Source organism: Hemibagrus wyckioides, linkage group LG05 (genome assembly GCF_019097595.1).
Source record: "Hemibagrus wyckioides isolate EC202008001 linkage group LG05, SWU_Hwy_1.0, whole genome shotgun sequence".
Classification (NCBI taxonomy): Eukaryota; Metazoa; Chordata; class Actinopteri; order Siluriformes; family Bagridae; genus Hemibagrus; species Hemibagrus wyckioides.
This window is the reverse complement of record NC_080714.1, coordinates 10,159,801-10,182,535: the sequence shown is the minus strand read 5'-3', so window position 1 is coordinate 10,182,535 and position 22,735 is coordinate 10,159,801. Positions and strand designations below refer to the sequence as shown.

General features: G+C 36.3%; 1 protein-coding gene across 7 annotated transcripts in view; it reads right to left on the bottom strand.

The window, feature by feature from the left end:
- Window positions 1-22,735, bottom strand: part of cacna2d3a (calcium channel, voltage-dependent, alpha 2/delta subunit 3a) — a 199,344-nt gene that overhangs the window by 115,512 nt on the left and 61,097 nt on the right. For all 7 annotated transcript variants that reach the window (XM_058390454.1, XM_058390456.1, XM_058390455.1 and 4 more), the window contains one exon: window positions 9,055-9,217. In XM_058390454.1, coding sequence (XP_058246437.1) covers window positions 9,055-9,217 — 163 coding nt within the window. The remainder of the gene's footprint in view (window positions 1-9,054; window positions 9,218-22,735) is intronic.

Below are 22,735 nucleotides of genomic sequence, written 5' to 3'. Positions count from 1 at the left end.
ATAGACAATTAAGTACACATATGATGAGACATGGTAAAACAACATGGCTTCCTATCTGCAAAACCTGCCATGAAACTCGCAACTGCCGGTTTCACATATCCTATGAATGTCTCAGCTTTGTGTGGCTGGAAAAAGCAAATGTATTTGCACTGAAAGCGATATTAGTCAGCTAAATGAAAACTATAACACACACTTGAAAGAGCAGTTGACAGGTACCGCTAGTAGCTTTGTAGCTTTGCCGAAAGTAGATAATCTGCTAGACATCATTTGAAGCTCATAACCCCATGCGTCAGCGTATATCAAATCAGAAACTGACACTAGGCAATAGTTAATTTAAACCTAATCCAGCTTCGCAGTGAAGATTCAAAAGCCACTATAGTCTCTTAACTATATCCCCCTCAATGGAGCTATCTCTGATTATCATTTAAAGAGAGACTTTGCACTGAGGGACTGGAAAAGGAGGAAACGAGAATGAATAAGACTGGGGAAATGAATATAAAATAAAAGAGAAACATGTAAGATATGCTGTGGTTACGAATCCAATCTCTATGTTAAAGGAGTGCTATGAATGTCACTGGCTAAACCAGGAATAAATCGACAAATGGTGGGAATTCGTCGAAGAAGCGTTGTGAAAAGAAAGAGCATGAAATGGGAAAAAATCAATAAGGAAACTATCAGCATGAGCAGGAAAATATGTTTCCATATCAGAATTCCTGTAAGGAAAAATGAAATCAACTGGAAATTCTACATAAATACCCACATTAATGGCAAACTCCATCATCATTACCATCAACATTAATGGATTATTCACAAGATCTCGCAAACATTAATGTTTGTTATACACTTTCTGTGGCCCTCATAATGGAGATTCCCCACTGCTCAACATCCATCATTATGGAAATTGTGTGTTAAGATCCTAAAAAGACTTCAGGCTGCTTTTAAAACCATTACATCCAGCATGATGAGAGAGAAAAAAATAGAAATAGAGATAGTCACAGAGACAGAGAGAGAGAGAGAAGTAAAAAAGCATTTCCTAAATGAGGAATTCATTTTTTTTTCTAAGTCCAATTTGCTTCCCTAAATGACTGGTGTAATGTCCCATATCGAATTTGTGAAAGATAGTTGGGTAGAGTGTGTATTTTAATAAAACAATTGGTCATTTTGCTGTTCATCTTCCCTCTAGGAAGGAAGAACAAATTGCTACTATTCATATTTTATTAAAAATCTACAGAATCAAATATCTTACTAGATTGCTTATCACTTCTGATTATTATTACTAATTAATATTATTATATTAATATTAATTATTACTTAAAATTTAAAATGTAAAACTGAGCTAGATCTAATTTCATTTGGGTTATTTCATTTGATTATTAATTAATTATTGTCTGGCACTCCCCTATTACCTCTCTCAACAACAACATCAGTTTCATATTCTTCCCCATTCTGTTGTTTATGAACATTAACTGAAGCTCATGACTGGTTTCTGCTGCCGTAACAAGATTGGCTAATTGGACAATTAGCACCACCTCTTTTTTTAGGGACCAAATGTAATTGAACAGATTGAACAATTGACTGCTCTCCCCTCGCCAGGTTGGTGTGATATAATAATTATGTATATCTAAGCATATACAAGGCCATGGCAGCAAGGGTGTGGTCAAGCATCAGTTGTGGATGGAGAGGAGGTGGTGCCAATAAGCAGGAAACAGTTATTGATTCTTACCTGTGTCTCATCACCAGAAACAGAGAGAGAAAGAGAGAGAGAGAGAGAGAGAGAGAGAGAGAGAGACAGAGAAAGAGATTGACTTAGAAGGTGGATCAGAACTTGTGTTTGAGGGAGCAAAAGCTGCAAGTCTGTTTCTGTTAAGCTGTTTTGACTTTCGTGCCCAAAAGCTGGACATGGACTCAATAAACAAGAGCCCAGAGCTCCGTTAACATTCTGTATATCTTCCCAATCTTTCTCCGCACCCTCACACGCCAAGTCTCTGTAAGGTCTACCGCAGATTACACGTCTTACATTTGCATTAGGAATCTGATGCTATTAACTCTCAATATAAAGTCCAAAGATCTGTCACTGCTAGTGAGGCAAGCTATCATTACACTGAAAAATCTCTATTTGGTACAGCTTTAAAAAAACAGACTGCACACCTGCACTCAAAAGCCCAAAAGAACCCAGAGAACAACTGCCGTAGATGACAGACTTCTTTCCCAGGTGAAGAAAAAAAACCTTTTACAACAGCTGGCCAGATCAAGAATACCCTCAGAAAGGGAGGCGTATCTGTGTCAATCCAGTGAAAACTTCACCAGAGAAAATACAGAGGATTTAACACAGATGTAATCCACTGGCAAGCCTCAAAACAGGAAGACCAGATTAGAGTTTGCCAAAAAATTAAAAATCTAAAAAGCCTAAACAGTTCTGAAATAAAAATGAACTTGAATAAAATGAAAAAATTGAAAGAGTATGCTGAAGAGAAGGAATCACGATTCAAAGCATGATTCCGATAAAGCAGGCATTTTACTTAAAGGCAGAACAAGCAAGAAGTGAAGAAAACCAAAGTTAAGGCATGACAGAGCATCACCAGGGAAGAAACCCAGTTTCTGGTGATGTCTGTAGAGGCGGCGTATAAACCTAGAAAAAAAGGGGGACCACATATTTTTTAAAAATGCTATATTTCCATTCACTATTCACAAGATGTAAACATTCTTGAATTAAAGCAGAAATTTTGCCCATATGTTTTATTTAACTTTGACTCCAATATAGACATATTCAATAAATGAACTGTTTGATTGGATACTAATATAGTATTAATTAACAATATTTTTGTCATTGCATCACCTAGATTTTCTAACAGCTGTCTTGGTAATGCTAAGCCCAACGCTTGACTACATTACCCATCAGCCCCTTCATGTCACATTTCATGCATGTAAGAACCCTTTTTGTGTCCCGTTTCACCCTGGTAAGCACCCTTATATAAGTTCCCCTGTTTCATTGTCTAGCTTCTGTTATTGTTTAATTTTGTTCATTGCTTGTTGTCTTGTCTTGTTCGCTGTTTTTATTTTATGTTTTACTTTTTTTTCTAGCAGAGATGATTAAAAGCAGGCCTCCTGAAAACTCTTGGAAGCACAAAAGTTAAAAGAAACTCTGATACCACTAGCGTTTAAGAATGTTTCTATGCACCTTGCTAACACAGATTCTGAACTTGAAAGGGGTGACATTAAAAGATGTCAATGAAAGGAAGGAAGAGGAAATCTGCTCTTCATGGGGGTTTAGATGACAAAATTTCCTTAAAGGGTTTAAGGTACTTATTAATGTAATCTATCTATTTAAAAAAAAAACAGGAAAAAAAATATTAAATTCCTGTTTTTTTATGTATACATGATTTCTTTGACTAATCCCTGAAACCTCTCTCTCTCTCTCTCTCTCTTAATTTTAATTGTTAACAATTAATCTAAGGTAATCATGCAAACTCTGAAACATTCAACATTTTCTTCACAACCTCATGTATTCATGAAAATATCAGATCCTTCACACTAAATTATCCAAATCGGAATAGTTAGTATCATCGTTATCATGAGGATGCTTTTATGGAGGTGATAATTACAATAATTGCTTACAGAAGGTTAGAATCCAGTTCACATACAAAGCTCTAGCTTTCCATTTGAATGGCACTAAATAAACATGTTGAGGTTTTTTTTTTTCTATTTAAATAATCTTCCTAGTTTTGCTGTGATTTCTGAACATTGTGTATTCATCCTGGCCACTGTATTACACACGTTACACACACCTTGCTGTTCTTTTCCAGCCATAAATCTTGCTTTAACCTTGCCAGTTGTTTAGTACACAGCACTGTGTATTGTGTATTTTTGTTGGTATAAGAAAAAGGTGCATAAAAGTTCCAGGAATGTTGTTACACTCAAGGGGAAATGCTATAATATAAATGGACTAGCATCACCATCTTCCTGTCTTTCAAACATAAATACACACTGACATAAGGTTTCATCCAGATCATTTTAATTGGTGATAACAATGATGGATCATTCCTGAAACTACGTGCAACCAAGCATCACCAATAGTTGTATGAAAAATACACTGAATGGGATGAAAATGCAAGTTTGGGGCTGATTTCCTTGTAGCCCAGACCCTACATTCACAACAATCAACTGAAATTTGTAGGATGAATTTAATGAATTTGAATTGAAAATGAAAGGTGTCCTTCACTATTTAACATAAACATAAAACATATAACATTTAACAAAAATATATTTCTAATATGTAGAAGAAATAAGAAGCCTTTATTATTGCCACACATTACATAACAGCAGAATTTTACCCCATTTCCCAACTATGGATGTTGAGGTCAGAGTGCCCCTTGAGCAGAGAGGGTTAGGGGCCTTGCTCAAGGGTGCAACAGTGGCAGCTTGACAGTTCTGGGGCTTGAACCCCAACTGTCCAGTCAACAACCCAGAGCCTTAACCATGCACCTGAGCCACCAAAGCCGACTAAGCCACATTCTTATAGTCTCTAATCACTTGTTACCTACTTGGTATGTGGCAGTTTCCTGTTTTTATGGTGTTATGATGATATAATTCCTGTTTGAAGGAAACCCCTCTTCAGTGATTAAACACTTCACATTACCAATGAAGAGACAATCAGTTAAACTTTAAAGACATAACAGTGTGTGCCTTTTATAGCACATCATGATTTGTTCCTCTTCATTAGATATTGCTGCTCAAATTATAATTCATGTCTTTGTCTATCATGCTATTCATACCCCATATTACTGCTATTCTAAGGCAACTTATATATACAAATATACACAAATCAGACATAAACTCCTGCCTAATTTTGTGTAGATCATCCTTTGCCACCAACAGCTTTGAGCCATCAAGGTATGGACTCCACAAGACATCTGAAAGTGTGCTGTGGTGTCTGATGCTAAGACATTAACAGCAGATCCTTTAAGTCCTGTAAGTTGTGAGGTGAGGCCTCCATGGATTCTTTGTCCAGCATATCCCAGAGATCAGATTGAGATCAATCAAAGATTAAATGAAAGAATTTTAATTTGGAACTCTCTGTCATGTTCTTCGGAACTTGAAAAATTTTTTTGCAGGGAGTATAATCTTGCTGAAAGAGACCACTAGGAACCATTAAGGAACATTGTTGCCATTAAGAGATGTACTTGGTCTCCATCATGATTTAAATATGTGCATTTCCACATGAATGTCAGGATACATGGTGTCCCAGCAGAATATTGCCCAGAGCATCACACTGCCTTGCCTTCTTTTCATAGTGTATCCTGGTGCCAGCTCTTCAACCAGCCATCCACATGATGTAAAAGAAACCATGATTCATCAAAACAGCCCACCTTCTTCCACTGATCCTTGGTCCAGTTTAGATGCATTTTCAGTGGTGGACAGGACAAGTGGTCAGCATGGGCACCCGAACTGGTCTGCAGCCCTATGTGCAGCAAAATGTAGTGCAATGTGTGTTGTGACACCTTTCGATCACAGCAAGCACTGACTTTTTCAGCAGTTTGGGCTACAGTAGTTCTTTTGTCGGATCGAACCAGACAGACTGGCCTTTGCTCCACACACACATCAATAAGCCGTGGGCGCCTGTGATACTGTCACTAGTTCACCGATTGTCATTTCTTGGACCACTTTTGATAAGTACTAACCACTGCATAATGGGAACACACTGCAAGACCTTTTAGAGAAACTCTCACTCAGTCGTCTAGCTATCACAATTTGGCCATTGTCAAAGTCACTCAAAGCCTTATGTTTATTTTTCCTGCTTGCAAACACATCAACTTCAAGAACTGACTGGTTGCAAACATATCAAACATATCCCACCCCTCAACAGGTGCCACTGTAAAAAGATAATTAATGTTATTCTCTTTAACTCTCAGTAGTTTTAATGTTATGGATGATTATTGTAATTAATAATTAATAAAGATTTTACACAATATGACAATTAAAGTGAACAAAATATTTCTCTCAAGTCACATAAACTATCTAAAATCTCTAACAAAAGCTCACGTTTTGCTGTTGTTTGTTTCAGCAGAGATAATGTCTTCTAAAATAACTGTCTATCTCTTGAAAATAGGACGCCTGAGAACTCTTAGTACCAGATGAAGGAGAGAAAGTAGAAAAGAAAATGAATTCCCACTAGCATTTTTACAATATTTTCCATGCATCTGTTGAATGCAATTTCTGAAGATAATAATGGAATAATGAAACAAATGAAATGGATGAAAATGTTCCTGAGAGGAATTAAAGGACTATTTTTAGCATTAAAGATAGTGATTAATGGAATATATCTAGTACATGCAAAAACACATTTTTTAACCAATCTCCTCTAATGAAACGATATGATATACACTGACTAACAACTTTGTTAGGAACATGTGTACACCTACACATGTATACCTGTACAACTGCACATTTATGCAACTTAGTATCAAAAAAAGGGGGAAATTGTCAGAGCAAGTGATTTCTTCAAATTTCAGCTGTCCAGTTTCAGTGAGCTTGTGTCCACTGGAGCCTCAGATTCCTGTAATCCCTCTCACAGGAGTGGTACCCGATGTGATCTTCTGCTTTTGTGGCCCACCGACCTTAAGTTTTAATGTGTTGCATGTTCTTCGATGCCTTACTGATGAACTCAGATGTAAAGACTGATTGATCGGGTAATCAAAGCCTTCCTGCTCATCAACAATTCACCTTCAGCTGCAGAACTACTCACTGGGTATTTTGGGGGGGTTTTTTGCACTGTTCTGTGGAAACTCTAGGGACGGTTTTGTGTGAAAATTAGAAGAGATCAGAAGTTTCTGAAACACTCAAAGCAGCCTGGTAATAACAGGTCAATGTCACAGAGAACACTTTTTTCCCCTCATTATTCTATTTGATGTGAACATTAACTGAAGCTCTTGATCTGTATCTGTATCTGTATGACTTTATGCATCATGTTGCCAACATTCCGGATAAAGTGGCTGGTAAATTAGTGTTTTTGGTCCATACCTGAAGCCACAATCTCTCCAAAGCACCCCCCCCCCACCCTTGTGAACATACACTACTGTACATTAGCAAAAGTCTGTAGACACCTGACCATCAAACCCATATGTCCTTGATGAATATCCCATTACTCCCATTCCAGATGTAGTCTCCCCTGTTAGAATCTTCACTCTTCTGGGAATTCTTCATTTCTGAAAGTGTTTGGGTGTTTATTCGGCCACGAGCACTGTTCATGTTCATCCCAAAGGTGATAACTGAGGTTGAGGTAAGAGATTTGTGGAGGATAGTCAAGTTCTTCCACGCCACCACTGGCAAACTGTGCCTTCATGGACCACATTTTGTGCACAAAGTCACTGTCCTGCTGGAACAGGTTTGGAGCTCTTAGTTCCAGTAACAGGAAATGTTCCATTGCACAAAGATGTTCTGGACAGTTGTGTGCCTCAAACTTTGTGGCAATTTGAGAAAGAACCACATATGGGTGTGATGGTCAGGTATGTACATAAGTGTGTGTGTGTGTGTATGTGTGTGAATGGGACTGACTTGGACTGCAGATGAAATGAATCTCTATTGACAGCAATCCTCTGTGCTATAATGGATTTATTCTAAAATTCATCACTTGTTCTGGCATCACACTTAAAAACTACACGTTTCTCAGAGAAGAACACGTGTTTGTTGAGGGCCTCTCTCTCGATCACTGTCTCTCTCACTCAGGGTCTCTACCATAAATAATATTCACTGTGTTGTGATCAAGGACATGACTTCATTCCTAAAATCGAACTTATGCACAGCAAATAATTGGCATCATCACTAATAATTAAGCAAATATTTAAAACAGTTCATCCATAAATATAATTATATCAATGTAAAATTTGAGAAATTACGATGGCTTTCAGGAAGTATTCTTTAGTATATTGTGTATGATGATCACTGATATGCTTTCATTGTGCAACAATCTTTCTGTTAATGAAAGTTAATTATGTGAAGTCTCTATGATAATACATGTTTTGGTGAACAGTTTGATGTCCATTTAATTAGACTCTAATCAGCTCAACAAGCTAATAAGCTAATAAGGAAAAAAATGGGTTGAACTTGATGTGAATTCATCAGGTTTCACATAAATGTAGCATTAAAACCATGTTGAGATTTGAAAAAAGGGGAAAAATTAAGCTGTGATGAAAAATTCTGTTTAATTTATTTATTAAACACAGATTATTATTTATGAAATGTACATGTGGCATAACCAACAGCTTGGTCAAAGATTAACATTTACTGTGTTAATGAAAGCATATGTTGCTCTCAAGCTAGAAATTAAAACATATTTATAGCTTTGTTAGTTAAACCACTTCCTTATTTACCTGAAATAATCTATCCAGAAAAATCTCTCTTAGGAAAGTAAATAATTCTGTTTTAGTGAAATAGATTTCTTTGCTTAAAGTAAACATTAAAAGCAGAAAAACAATTCAATTCAGGTCAATTTTATTTGTATAGCACTATTAACAGGTCAAGCAGTTTAATGGGCTTTAATTTTGAATATCAGCTTTACAGGAATATGAAAATGCAGTATATATTATAAAACCGTTTATTTAAATGTATATTTGTTCCTAATGAGTGAGCCAGGGGTGACAGAGAAAAGGAATAACTCCTATCATCATCAAGGTGACACTGGATAGTGAGATTGATTATTTATATTCATTTTGATATTTTTTAATTATTGATTTTGTCTGACAGATTTAAGCATGCCAAAATTATCAACACTATCTTTATAGGTCATTTTATTACTTTTAGTGTAATTCTTTTCTTATTCGATATTTACTCTATTTTGCTTCTAGTTTACGATATGGAGAATCACAAAAGCATTTCGCTGCATGTTGTACTGTGTATGGTTATGTATGTGACCATAAAATTTGAATTTCAATCATAGTTAAAACTCTGTAATGTACTGAAACATACATATTTCTGTTCTGCTTATTACTCCTGCATGTTATACAGCTCTGTGCTGCTAAAGCATCTTTTTATTATATTTTGAAATGACAGGGAACGTACCTTTGTTGTACATGTTGGTAGGTACCTGCACCACGCTGAGGCTGAGGTTAACAGACAGGTTGTTGAAATGTTCATTGGGCTGCAGGATGAACTCTCCACCTAGTTCCACGTTATTGCCTTCTTCATCCACTTCATTGATGAGCACCGCATTGAAATACTCATACTGCAGAAAAAAAACAAGATGAGGGAGGTCTACGAGATACTTTCAAAGTACATAACTCATTTTATATGTACATCATCGCTTTGAGGAGGCAGCAAGAATTCCAAAGACATTTACAGACTCATATCTGCAACATGGTGTGAAAATCAATCGGTCAATAATGGTTTAATAAGGTGCAAGCTGCAGAAATCCTTCTGGGTGTAAAGAATTAAGAACAGAAAAATGCATCTCATGTAACAAAAAAAAATCAAAATCAAGAGAGAATGGTAATTAAATGAAAATGAAAAAAAGGAAGAAATACTGCACTTGAGCTATGTCTATAGCCATCAAACTGCACTTACTTTTCTTAGCCCGTTATGGTCAGTTGAATTGGTTGAGTCTTTAAATTTAATCATTAAGCATTAAGTTTTTTCTGTATTGTGAGTTATTATTATTTTTCAGAATTTGCTGATATTCCCTGTGAAGTGTAAAGGAAGTCTAGTTCCTTTTTTTGTATCTATTTTTATCAGATTCAGCAGCCTTAATGGCATTTTATTTCCTTATGTTTTATTCCCAACATTTGTCTCTGCTGTGTTTTTGTTCACGTGTTAAGGAAGGGATTCTGTGCGAAACCGTACTGTATATTATACACCCAGATATACAGTCAGACATCTCTACAGAGATTCTGAGGACAAACAAGTAAATATTATTTAAGTAAGTATTAAGTATTATTTAATAAGTAAGTATTATTATTTTTGCCAGAGGAATTTGCACTTGTTTTGTCATGTCCAGGTTCAGTATTGAATTTCTTTGTCATCTCACACTTCCCAGTGGTGCTTGATGGATCATATGAAGTGGTTTTCCTCAAGTGTTTTACCTAGCCTACTAGAGGCAATATATTCATCGAAATGTTCTAAAATAACAAAACCTTCTTTTTCACACAAACATTTCTTCAAATCTTCAAAGTAAATTGAGAGCCAACAGAGTCCTAATTCATTTTATATCAGACTTTTGGTGAAGAAATAATTCATTTGTCTAAAGTACTTGTAAAAAGGGTTAAATATGTAAGATTAATAAGTAGTGTATCCAACTGCTGAAATGATTGTTTTGTTTTATTTAGTAAAACCTTGTGGCTGTAGTAAATTGTGGAACAGTGGCTTTGGAGTTAATATCCTCAGTAGAGTGTAAAAAGTAAATGGAAAAAAAACATTTGAGCAGCACTTCCATGTATGTCAGTAGATAACTGTAATAATAGTAAGCTTAAAATAGCTACAGGGAGCAGTATTGTGGAGACATGTGCCTCAGAATAGACTGTTCTGTGCCACAATATCAGGCAAGAATCATATCATTATATATTTTATTCTGATTTATCTATTTGGAAAAGCTTTATTTTGTAAAAAATATGTATACAGATGACATCACATTATTTCACTGGTTAATTGAACGTCACAAGTAAGTTTGATGTGATGGATTTACCACCAGAAAATTCACCGTAAATTTCCAATTATTTATTTATTTATTTTATTTTTTTGAAAAGCCTTCAACTTTAACCCTGTTAACCTTGACCAGTATGACTCATTCATAGGAGTCACACCCAGATCCACCCTCCTGTCCTTTAATCGTCCACTTTAACTCCCATCACCATCATCAATTACATCTCATATATCAGTGTAATTAATCTGTGTTAATTGACTGTGCTAATTATTAGCTCTTTATCACAGCCTGGCCAGCATACGCAGGTCCAATGTGGAGGAGCTTCAAGACATCCTTGAGCTTCTCTTACAGAATCAAACCGCAAACTCAGTTCCTGTATAATAAATGCACAACATTTATCATTTTTAGTAGGTTTTATGTAAATGTTTGATAGGTCAATGCCAATCACCCATACATTGCAACGCTTGCACATAGCAGAGAAATTTTGTATTTAGTGATACCTAAAAAACTGCATATAATTACAGTTGATGCATGTTTCAGTTCAGCATCTAGGATATGTTTGTGAGAAGGGGTGTTAAGTGACTCCAGCAAAAGAGAAAGATTCCACACTAGGTAATGAGGGAATTAGAGCAGGTGAAGAATTATTTCACCTTTCCAAAGGTTGTGATAAGTTTATGAGCATCTAAAGAGATGCCACTACACCGGCCTGTGCCCGCTTTTTTCTAGTGCAGATTGACACTTGATGCTTTCCAGAATTCTCTATAAAAAGTTTTCAGAATCAATCAGTGTACCGGATCCAGTCAATGAGGTTCACACCTGTGTACTACACGTTCTTGCTTCCAGGAGTGTTTACTGGATACTAGGTTACAGTACTCAGTTTGCGATTCAAACCAAATGGCAAATCTTTCTTTCCATTTGGGACGGCACACATGCTTGAGTAGGAAGTATTCATATTCAAAAAACTGGTAAAGTCACCAGTTCTGACCAACTCAAAGACAAGGACTGCAATTGCAATTCTGTGCAATGTGGGTAGTATCAGCAATAAAGGCATATAGTGGATAGTAAGGCCAGTCATGAACCAGTGCATCCTGTCCCTGCATACTGTCCAGTGCTGTGACAATTGGCTATGTATTGCCTTTTCATCATCAAAGAGGTCCATCTAAGCATTCGCAAATCTCGGACATTTGATTGCACAGATGCCACTCTTCAAGAAATACCTGCTGACTTGACCTGCAACTCTCTGGTAACTCTCTGGCAACTCTCTTACACTGAGCTGCACCAATTTGATTATATCGCATGATTATAGAACTGATTATTAAATCACATGGCCCAATATTTGGTGACATCTCAAACCCAGTAAAAACCACATGAAGACCAGAGGGGCTGACATCAGTTCCAGTTAGTTGGTGTGCTCCCTTGTTCCCTGCTATCCAGCCAGTGCTGACAGTGCCCATAGAGACAATCACCATAGCAAAAGATATAAGAGGGCTCTATTTTCAGCCGGGGTGGACAGATTATCTGTTGCTTCAACCACAGTTACAAGCTTTAACATAGACACCTCTGTATGGTGTACCTTTAGTCAGATATGAACAAGGCACAGAAACGGACAGATGGCTGAATAGGGCTGAATGGAAATGGTATTCAATCTGCATGCTTTATCATATGTCACTTTGTAATCATAGTCAAAAATTATTAGGAAAGTCCATTTAGAAAGCCATATTTCAGGGCACTAGACTTATTATTCTGAAATAATAATGTTTCCAAAAAAGAAGAAAAAATAAGAAACCAATTTTAATTTGAGAGGCAACTGATTTTGAGGATTTGCTAGGCTTCCCCCTCGCACCCTAACATTTATACAACTTTCCAGATGGTGGAGTGCACAAGTATCCAGGCCCCGTAAACATTCAGCATCAGGAAATCCAATCAAACAACAATGAACACATATTTGAAGAACAGATGCTTTGTGCTTTATAAAGCAGCAGAGTGGCATAAGGCAACCGTTAACACTGTTAAATGACTGGGAAGTGACACAGTGCAGCCTCGGTATGTTGCCATAGAGAAGACTTACAGCAGTGGCAAATAAAAATACTGAATGAAGTGCTAGTGCTCGTGTGTGCTAAAAACTGTCAAAAAGCAGTCAAACTGTATCAGTGACACAATAAGTGGTTTAATAAATATTATTTTAAGGCATAAATCTACTAGGATTCAGTAACTGGTATCGTAATAGTATCTTAATAAGAGCAAAAATTAATGTAAAAACTAATTCCTAAACACTTTTACAGTATGCAGTACAAAGGATCTAGTTAGACCTGAATTAATAATAAACAAGAAAAATATTAAGATTAATAGATTGAAGCTTTAAAAGCATCTTATAAGGCTCTTTTTCTTTCTTCTCTTTATAAATCAAAGTTTCACGGTCTTTCCGCTCTCATGTTACCCTTACACTTTCCCTCTATAGATCTCTCTCATTCTGTCTGTCTTTATCCCTCTGATTTTCTATCCCATGGCGACTCAAATGATTAATCAAAGCTTATTATCATCTTAAAACGCTTACTGTGCCATACACAACAAATCAATAAAGTGCTGAGCCAGACCTAGCTCTTCCAGCTGCTCTTTTTTCCTATAGCCCTTCATAAGTTGAATTCGCAGTCTAGCAAACATCCACATCATTGTCAGCTCAGTTATGAGCTGATGATTTATGTTACTGTGCTGCCACTCTAAAACGATAGCGATTATATCATGCTGTGTCTGGTGTTCTGTGTCTGGTGTTCTGGCTTTAACAACTGGCCTGTTTATGCTAGTAACATACAGCTGTGCAATACCATGTTATGACTATGAAATATCAAACAGTCATGTTCATGCTGTTTCAATAAAGGGCTGTTCCACTCAAAACTAATGAAGAGCCCTTAATTTAACAATAAACAAGTAACAAAACAAAAAATCTCTTCAAATTAATTTGCTCAACCAACAGAAAACACTACCTCAAAATGAGGGACATATTTATACGTGCCTGGGTATAAATGATTTCATTCTTGAGCACCTTTTCTGACACCTGTGATATTATGGGACCTCAGGATTTTTTATAGGAATCAATTATCTTTAAATATCTATAAATTTACTTTAAAAAACCTTTGTAATATTTGTTTTGTACATTTGAATTATATGCATGTTATTAAATAACATTTTTCTGTGGTATGTAATAAATAAATATACATTTTGTCAATGATTTATTGTATTGTTATTTTTTAAATATAAATGTATTTAATTATTTTTTTATTTCTTTTTTATTTCTTCCATGTTTTTTTTTTTATTACATCCAGTTGTACTTTGTTTATGACTTAAAACAGACCATTTCTCATATATTTTATACCCAAAGTACCTAAACTACTACATAAAAAAATCTAGAGCTCATCAAACATATCTAACATACAGTTGAAACTGCCAATTTGTTTTAATTAGTCTAATCAGTCTGCACAGAGAACTTAGCTTAACTATGTGTCTCAATAACTAGAGAGCTATGTCTAGGCATGTGTGTATGTATATAAATTTTTCCTTATTTGTGATATTTGTGAGTTCACTGGGCATTTTAAGTATTGTGCTGCTCTTGTGTTATGGCTGTTATGACACCAGGATTAATTAACCCTTAGGATTAATAAAGTACTCTCTTTCCTATTATATAAAAAAATATTATAACCTGTAGTAAGGCAAATCTTCCCCTACCAAGTTCAATATAAAGAAAAAAAATATATAAAAATGTAAAAAATATATAAATGTAAAAAAATATATATAGAATTTATATTTCATATACATTAAATAATTCTGTCAGGTTCTAAGCATTATAGATAATATGCCATGAGAATACTGTTTTTTTCTTTTTCTAATCAACTAATCACATGCTTTTTTCAATGGTATTCTATTTTAACCTGATTATTTCATATATATATATATATATATATATATATATATATATATATATATATATATCTCTTTAAATGTCTAAATAAATAGTTGAATTCTAACTCTTTTCTAATCCACGATGTATGCTAGAATATGCAACGTCGTTTGCAAGAACAAATAAATAAATGAACGAATGAACTGATCAAAGAGGGAGCCAGAGTAAGAGTGTGTCAGTTCCTAATCTGTAATTCCAATCCATATGGCGCAGCTGAAAATCTGACATAAGCCTCTGAGCAAAAGGTCAAAAACATCCAACAGCAGCAGCGCATGTCTTTTTAGACCAGCACTGCTCAGCAGACAGTGGAAACTAATCTGATTAACTCTGCTAGCTTTTCAGGTACACAACATAACCTCTCCACAGCTGACCTTTAGTTTAAAAGACTTTTGATAAATACTAAATAATACGGATACGTTCTCTTTTGTACACAGCTATAGATGAGGTGTTGCTGAAGGCGCTGCTCAAATCTGGCATTTAGAAGATGAGCGTGAAGCAATTCTCCTCGTCTGGAAAACAAGTTGTGAGCAGAATATTATCTGCTGCAACTCTGTGTTCATACACAAACAGTTAAGCTCAGCTTCTTACGCAATTCAGCAGAATTTGGTTGACCAAGAGCAACCTATAGACTTCTTTACAATTCACAGTGTAAAGACTTTTACAATTATTGGCTTTGGAGCTATAGATCAAAATACACTTAGGGTCACATTCATCTAAATCATTTTTTCCAGAACCCACACTCATGTTGCTGTTGCATGTAGTTTGCATTGTATTATGTATTGTAGGCTGTTTTGAGCTTCTGTGCCTATATAATAATGATTCCTTAAGGATTCTTTGAATGGTTAAATGGTTAAACTTCTTACCAGTAAACCATGTATGTACAGGGAAACAAGCTGTTGGTTCTAAATAAAACCTTAGTCTATTCTATATGTTTTTTTTTTTAATTAAATATCTGAGCTCAAATTCAGAAATGTCTACATGCACTCATTCAGATCTTTCAGATGAACAGATCTTTATTAAATATGCTAGGTAACCTGATGATGCTCAATGTTCTAATAAAAATAAAAACAACAGATACAAATACGAATACATTTAGCCATTTGTAGTTACATTTAATTTAATTGAGGAATATCAGCCGAAAAACTGTTATAACCTAGGTTGCAGCTACTTCAATTAATAGGTGCAGGATATTTGTTGGTACCTAAAACACATTTGTTTAGTCAAGCCTCCATGGGCATAGAGTTTTTGGGAACCAGGCTGTTTGGATGTTTTTGTACACAGCCTACTTATAATTACAATATAAGGTGTCACCCAGATGAGGATGAGTTCCCTTCTCAGAGTTTCTTCCTCACATCAATACGAGAAGTTTTTACTTGCCATCATTGCCTCTGGTTTGCTCATTAGGGATGAAAATCAATTTCAATTTTAAACTTTATGAATTTTATTTGGAATTTTACATTCCTGTAAAACTGTTGCAGGTTTTTCACTCTAAAGTCTCTGTGACACTCCTTACAATCTGTAAATTATCATAATGCCTTCATGTGAAATAAAATTGCAGGTATAATGAACATGATAGTGGATTATTTGCTATCCTATTGTTTTTTTGTTTCCTTCAAATTACCTTTAGATGAGATTAAGCCATTTAACAATCCATACGGAAATTAATAGAAGATACACTAAAGACACACTGAACAATCAAAGTACAAACTACACAAAAACTCATTTTGGCAAGTCGGAGAACTCATCTGTGTTACTTGCTTCCTGAACAGAATCTCACCCAGGCATGACAAAGTGAAAGGATAATAGAGTGCTGGAATAATGAAGAAAACATGAAGAAAGAAAGAAAGAAAGAAAGAAAGAAAGAAAGAAAGAAAGAAAGAAAGAAAGAAAGAAAGAAAGAAAGAAAGAAAGAAAGAAAGAAAGAAAGAAAGAAAGAAAGAAAGAAAGAAAGAAAGAAACATGAGTGCAAACACCAGGTTTGCTTTGAAAACACAGACTGGTCCACTATGGCAGTGGTAGCTCAAGTGATCAAGCTCTTGGTTGTTGACTGGAAAGTTGAAGTTCAAGCCCAGGCACCACCAATCTGCTATTGTTGGATCCTTGTGCAAGGCCCTTAACCCTCTCTGCTTCAGTGGTGCTGCATCATGCCTGACACTGTGTTCTGACCTCAACATTCAAAGCTGGGATATGTGAAGAAAAGTATTTCACTATGCTATAATGTACTTGTGATAAAAGATTCCATTCTCTGGACTGAGGCATTTCTAATTATGCTAGTTTCTGCATGAATTGCTGTGTTCCCTCCTTCTCACCCTGACGAAAACCCTAGATTAACTTTGAAGTTGACCTGTATTTAAGTGGACATCAGTCATGCTTTTAGGTCATTGTAACTTGTACACAAAAAAAAAAAAAATCCAAATATAATCTACAATTAAGTCCATTTAGCATGCCAAAAAACAATACAGAAAAAAATTATTGGACAACTTCAGTGGCACTGATCAGCAACAAAAAATCTCCTCCTTCTCATCTTCTTGATACTCTAGCCTTCTCCCTGACCAAATCAGTGACTTCTATGTTTGCTTTGCTTTCCAATGATGGCATAGCATTCCAGGTTACTAATGCTGATGTGTACAAATTATAGAAACCAATTATTCATGTACATATATTAGAATTTCATCACGTTTCCTGTCCCAGGTATTTTTTTACACATCTTTAACCTTATATAACTTGTAAAATATAAATAACTTGTACTGTTCCAAAGTGCCTGAAGGAAATGACCGTTGTTCCACTAGTAAAGAAATCACTATTACTGGACTCAATGATTATCGCCCCATTGCACTGGCATCTGTCGTGATAAAGTGCCAGGAAAAGCTTCACAGCAATAACAGCAATATTCCTGGCACTGCACATCCACTACTAACACTCAGTTGATGACGCTACCTCTGTTGCTCTTCACACTACCTTGACTCATTTTTAAAAGAGAAACGCCAATGGCAGGATGTTATGTATCCATTTCAACTCAGCTGTTAACACTGTTGTGCCCTCTATACTAGTCAGGAAGCTCAATAGATTAGGCCTGTGCAATTCCATCTGTAACTGGGTACTGGACTTACAGACTGCAGACAGTGACTGGAAACAAATCATTATCCACACTCAATCTGAGCATGGGAACATCACAGGGGTGTTATCTTAACCCTCTGTTTATGCACAAATGTATGGCCATATACAGCAGACAATACTACATTGAATGGTACAGAACAACGTTGAGATCGCCTACAGGATCTATGAAAGAGAAATGATTGTTTGGTACATAAACAACAACCTCACCCTGAATGTCACCAAGAGCGAAGAGCTTGTGGTGGACTTCAGGATAAACAGACCTACAGCAACATCATATGGTTCACCTGTGGAAATGAACAGCTTCTCATTCCTATCTGTGCAGCTGTCTGACTGTCAAATTGTGCAAGACCCCAGGCTTCTACAAAAGGCTTCCAAATCAAATGTTCTGAGTATCTATCACTTCATGCATATCTTCATGACCAGATGCAGGAAAAGGGCATCCATCATCTTGGATGCCTTGCACCCAGCTCATCTATTTCCTGGTTTCCCCTCTCCCCTCTGGCAAACACTTCCGCAATATAGAGGGAAACACCACTTGCCTCAAAAACAGCTGTTGCTGCAGGCCGTTAGGATTCTCAACAGACGAGAATAATGACCAGCTCCATGCCATCTCTCTTCACCTCCATACGGCATTTTATTATATCATCTCTGCAACGTTATGTCTCTTTCTGCACTCTCTCGCCAGTCATTTCAGATCCTTCAGAAATTTCAATATCTCAAGTTGAACATAAAGTGTGATTATGTACAATATCACACTTACTGACTGTGTTCACAACCTTTACAGTTTGTTACTAGTGAAGAGTACATTTATAATTTTGCACTAATCACTTGTCTGTTCAACATTTACAGTATGAAATTTGTGTACTAGTTAAAAATGTATTTATAATTTTTGAACTGTGTCTTTGTAAGACTGTTGAAACTATAGCACAAGAATTTCATTGCATATAGATGCTTACAGCACAGGAGTTGATAGATAAGATTTTAGCCTTCCATCTAATCAGCCATGAAAAAAACAGATATGCTGCATTTACTAATGAAATATTAAGAGTGATGCTGCAGGAAAAACGGGAAAAAAATCTGTTTCTGAACACTTTAACTTCATTCATTGCATTTAATTTAATTGTACGTTAGCAGCATTTTTGTTTTTTAATGTGTGCTCATTCCCACCTTCTGTTAATTCTGGTAAATATAATATAGCTATTATGTATTATGCATTTAAAACAGAAACTGTCAGGAGTTGCAGGGTGCCTCTCAGGGTAAAATCAGACCCAAATGCAGGGATAACAAAAGCCATGATTTATTAAAAAACTGGAAACACTGAGAAAACTGGGCAAACATAACTAGGCTAAAAATGAAACCGAAACTCTAACTACATAAAAACTGAGGGCACTGGACAGAGAACAAGAACTCGAAGACAAGGATTCTGCACTGTAAAATGCAACGTGGCAGGGATAAATAGGGGAACCAATTACAAACCCATAGGGAACAGGCGTACAAAGGTGGGGACGAATTTATGGCTAGGGCGTTGCAAAGACACATGAACACGAAACATAAATTAAAGCACATGAAAATACAAAAACATACACTGCCGAAAAGCACCCTAGCGTGCCGGTAGCGAAAGTCCAAGCGTAGCCCTGACATAAACATATGGGATAAAGTGAATTCTGTGCAGATTTGTTCTGACAGTCACCTGAGAGGTTGTATCACCATCAAAGTTCCCAGGTGTGTTTTTGATTCCATAAAAAGAAACTTCAAGTAATGATGTCTGATTGGACAGCTATGCTGAAAGTAACTAACTGTGTGTTTATTCTGTAGTGGTGAATATTGCAGTCAACTTTAATACCATGCCTGAGAAGAGTTTTTTTATGTATTAGAAGATAAGCTAATCTCAGGGAAAAGTGTGCTGCTGTACATGTCTCTAATGTCATTACAAGCAGAGTGTCACGAAAAGGGTTCACGAAGACGGATGCAAGTGAAGGAGAATCTTTAATATCGATAGTAATAATGACAGACAGTCCTTAACGCGAGACCAAAAAGCAGGCTAAGGGTTAGGGTTAGAAACAGCCAAAGGTCTGGCAGAGAACAAAGAAGGTATCACACACAATACAAAAGCACAGGAACCCAAGAATCAGGAAATCAAATCAATGGCTTGGTATTAACATATATGTGCATAAAATTAAGGAAAACTTTACATTGAATTTAAGACACATAGGGGTTAAATAGACCAATAATCAAAGAGAAAACTAAAAACTAGTGAAACTAACCGTGAAACATTAGAACAACAATCAGTGACAATACAGGGAACATGAAGCCAAACAAAACACATGGCAACATGAACAAATTAAAACATTAAAACATGGAAGGATAGGGACAAAGAGAGTAAGCAGGAGAACTAGCCGTTTCCAAATATAATATCATAAAGTTGCCACTTATTTCTTGCATTCAAATTCAATTCCTGAAAATATATATGTATAATATCTGTAAATGAAATGCAAAATGAATTTTCACCAAACCACTGTAAGTTTTCACATTTACAAGACAGTGAGGAGAGAGACAGAGACATGATCAAAGTGACCCAGCATATCCAGTGTATAATGAATGTGTGATCTAATCTACAAAATTGGACTGCTCCACAATTAACCTTGCTCAAGCAGTAGACATTTAGCTTCCATCAAATCTACTAGAGCTGAACTAACAGGTTGTTTAAAAAAAAAAAAAAGAAAGAGTCAATTAAGGAACTAGATTTTTTTTCCCATAGCAAAATACTACTGCATAGCTGTTTTTTCAATTTACCAAGCAAGCTTAGTCATTGTGTGTAATTATGCAAGTCCATCCTGTTAAATAGTTCCTATAAATGATGTGCTATATTAAGGAAGTAATAACTTTTCCTTCTTTTTAATATTTAAAAGGTTATTCATGGCTACATTTCTTATCTCTGGGTTTATCCATGCAAACATGTAGTACAAGGTTCAAGAAAAAGAGGAAACCCCGAAACATAATCAGAGGTTTTCTTGTGTGTGAGAGTATGCACGTGTGGGGTAATGAATACCCTTTAGACAGTTTATAAAAATAACCCACAACTTCCCCAGTTTCCTAAGCCAGATAAAAGGCAGAACAGCTCAAGGAAGGACTGCAATTTATCACTGTCAAGCAGAAGAAAAATGGAGGAGAATTGGGGGATGATGGAAGAAAAGTGACAAAAAGAAAACTGTAATATTAATGCACTAAGTTCAATAAACCACATTTTCTTCAATGTAAGCATAGTCTACAAACAATGCAGCAAAATATTTCTATAATGTCCCTATTGTGGTGCATTCTTATATGGTTTTAATAGTTGCAGGCTTTTCCTGAAGAATTGTTAGATTTTCATTGTCTTTGACTTGTATGATTGATGATAAAAGGTATTATGGTATTGGTATTATTATGGATGGTATTATTAGGGAAGGGGCATAAGATCAGAATGTAATCTTAGCATGCAATTTTCTAGAAGTGCCTGGAACTAAAACTATTTGCTCAGACAATGTTCCCTCAGCCCACATCCCACTGATGGACATGGACCCACCCTTCAAGAACCAACCATCAGCTAAACCACATTATGGATGGGAAATGGGTCAACGTGTTATGGAATACCGTAGAACTTGGTTCAGGCCATCAGATTGTAAGTCTCCCTTGTTGTCTTCATTCAAGCAAGCAGCCAGCAAGATGCAACTGGAAGAAACATTAAGAGCGTGGTTTCCAGGAGACAGCATAAACTTGCAAACAGGTTCCAATCCTTCTGAGACACTTGAAGAGACTGTTCCAAAACATGTAAGATCTTCCATGTTCCAAGAACCATATATATCTAAAGTCTCAAACTGAAAAGCTCCTGGATTCCAGGTAACAGCATGAACGTGCAAACAGGTTCCAATCCTTCTGAGACACTTGAAGAGACTGCTCCAAAAACTTGGAAGACAATCCATGACCTGTCTGAGAAGAACCACAAGCAACTGAAGTCTCAAACTGAAGAAGAGGAATGATATATCTTCAAAGGATCTCAGAGACCTAATGGTTGAATGATGAGACTATTTCAGCAGCTTTTTAACAACCAATTTAAAATCTCTGGACTGCCACCTCCTGCTGACATAGATCATCTAATTTGCATGGAAAGTCCTTTAAGGGAGGAAAATTCAAGAGCTATACTGTCATTAAAGCACAGTATGGTATCAGCCAGGGTTGAACTGAAGCCTTGCAGTATGGCAACAATTGATGCCATTCGAGCTTATTAAAAATATATACCACATCTTTACCAAGCTGCTCAAAACTATATGCCATACACACTTGCTACAAAAGAATACAAGAGTCCACCTGCATGTTAATACAGAAACAATCAGTCTAGAAGCTGTGCAAAGAAATAATAATTCCATAAGCAGGATAATGGAGGGCTGCCAGGGTTATTGGTATTTACTAGTAATGACTCCCACACCCTGATAGGTGATAGCCTTTGTTTTCAATTTTTTTACTCACAGAGCTCATGTACGATGGATGCCAGGTCTTCTCTACAACCTCTACCCCTATAACCACAGACATCTTGCAGGGGGACGTTTTAGCATCTTTTCTGTTCATCATCCTTGTTTGCTGAATCATGTCCACAGCTGCCACAGGTGCAGACTCAGGAGTGATACACCTGAGTGATCCTCTATGCTCAAGATGCCAGTGTGCTGTATGGCTGAAAGACCTTTTGCAGATATTACTCTCTTCAAAATCTCAGCTTCACTTGCCCAGACCCAGCTCATAAGGACAGCATCAGCAGATAAGTTCATGGGACTCATCATTAGTCTCTCCACACCTGAATACATGACCAAATCATGTCACTGACTTTCTTTCTCATCCAGTAAGAAGGATTTGGACTGTCATAGAGCTCTAGCCTTGTCAGATCAGAAAGAACAAGATCAATTCCCTTGCCACCACCTGCTACCACATTATCCACTGCATCCACTTCCTGTAATTCATTGTTTGCATGCAGTGAAAACTATATAAAATGATCTAATATACTGTTAACT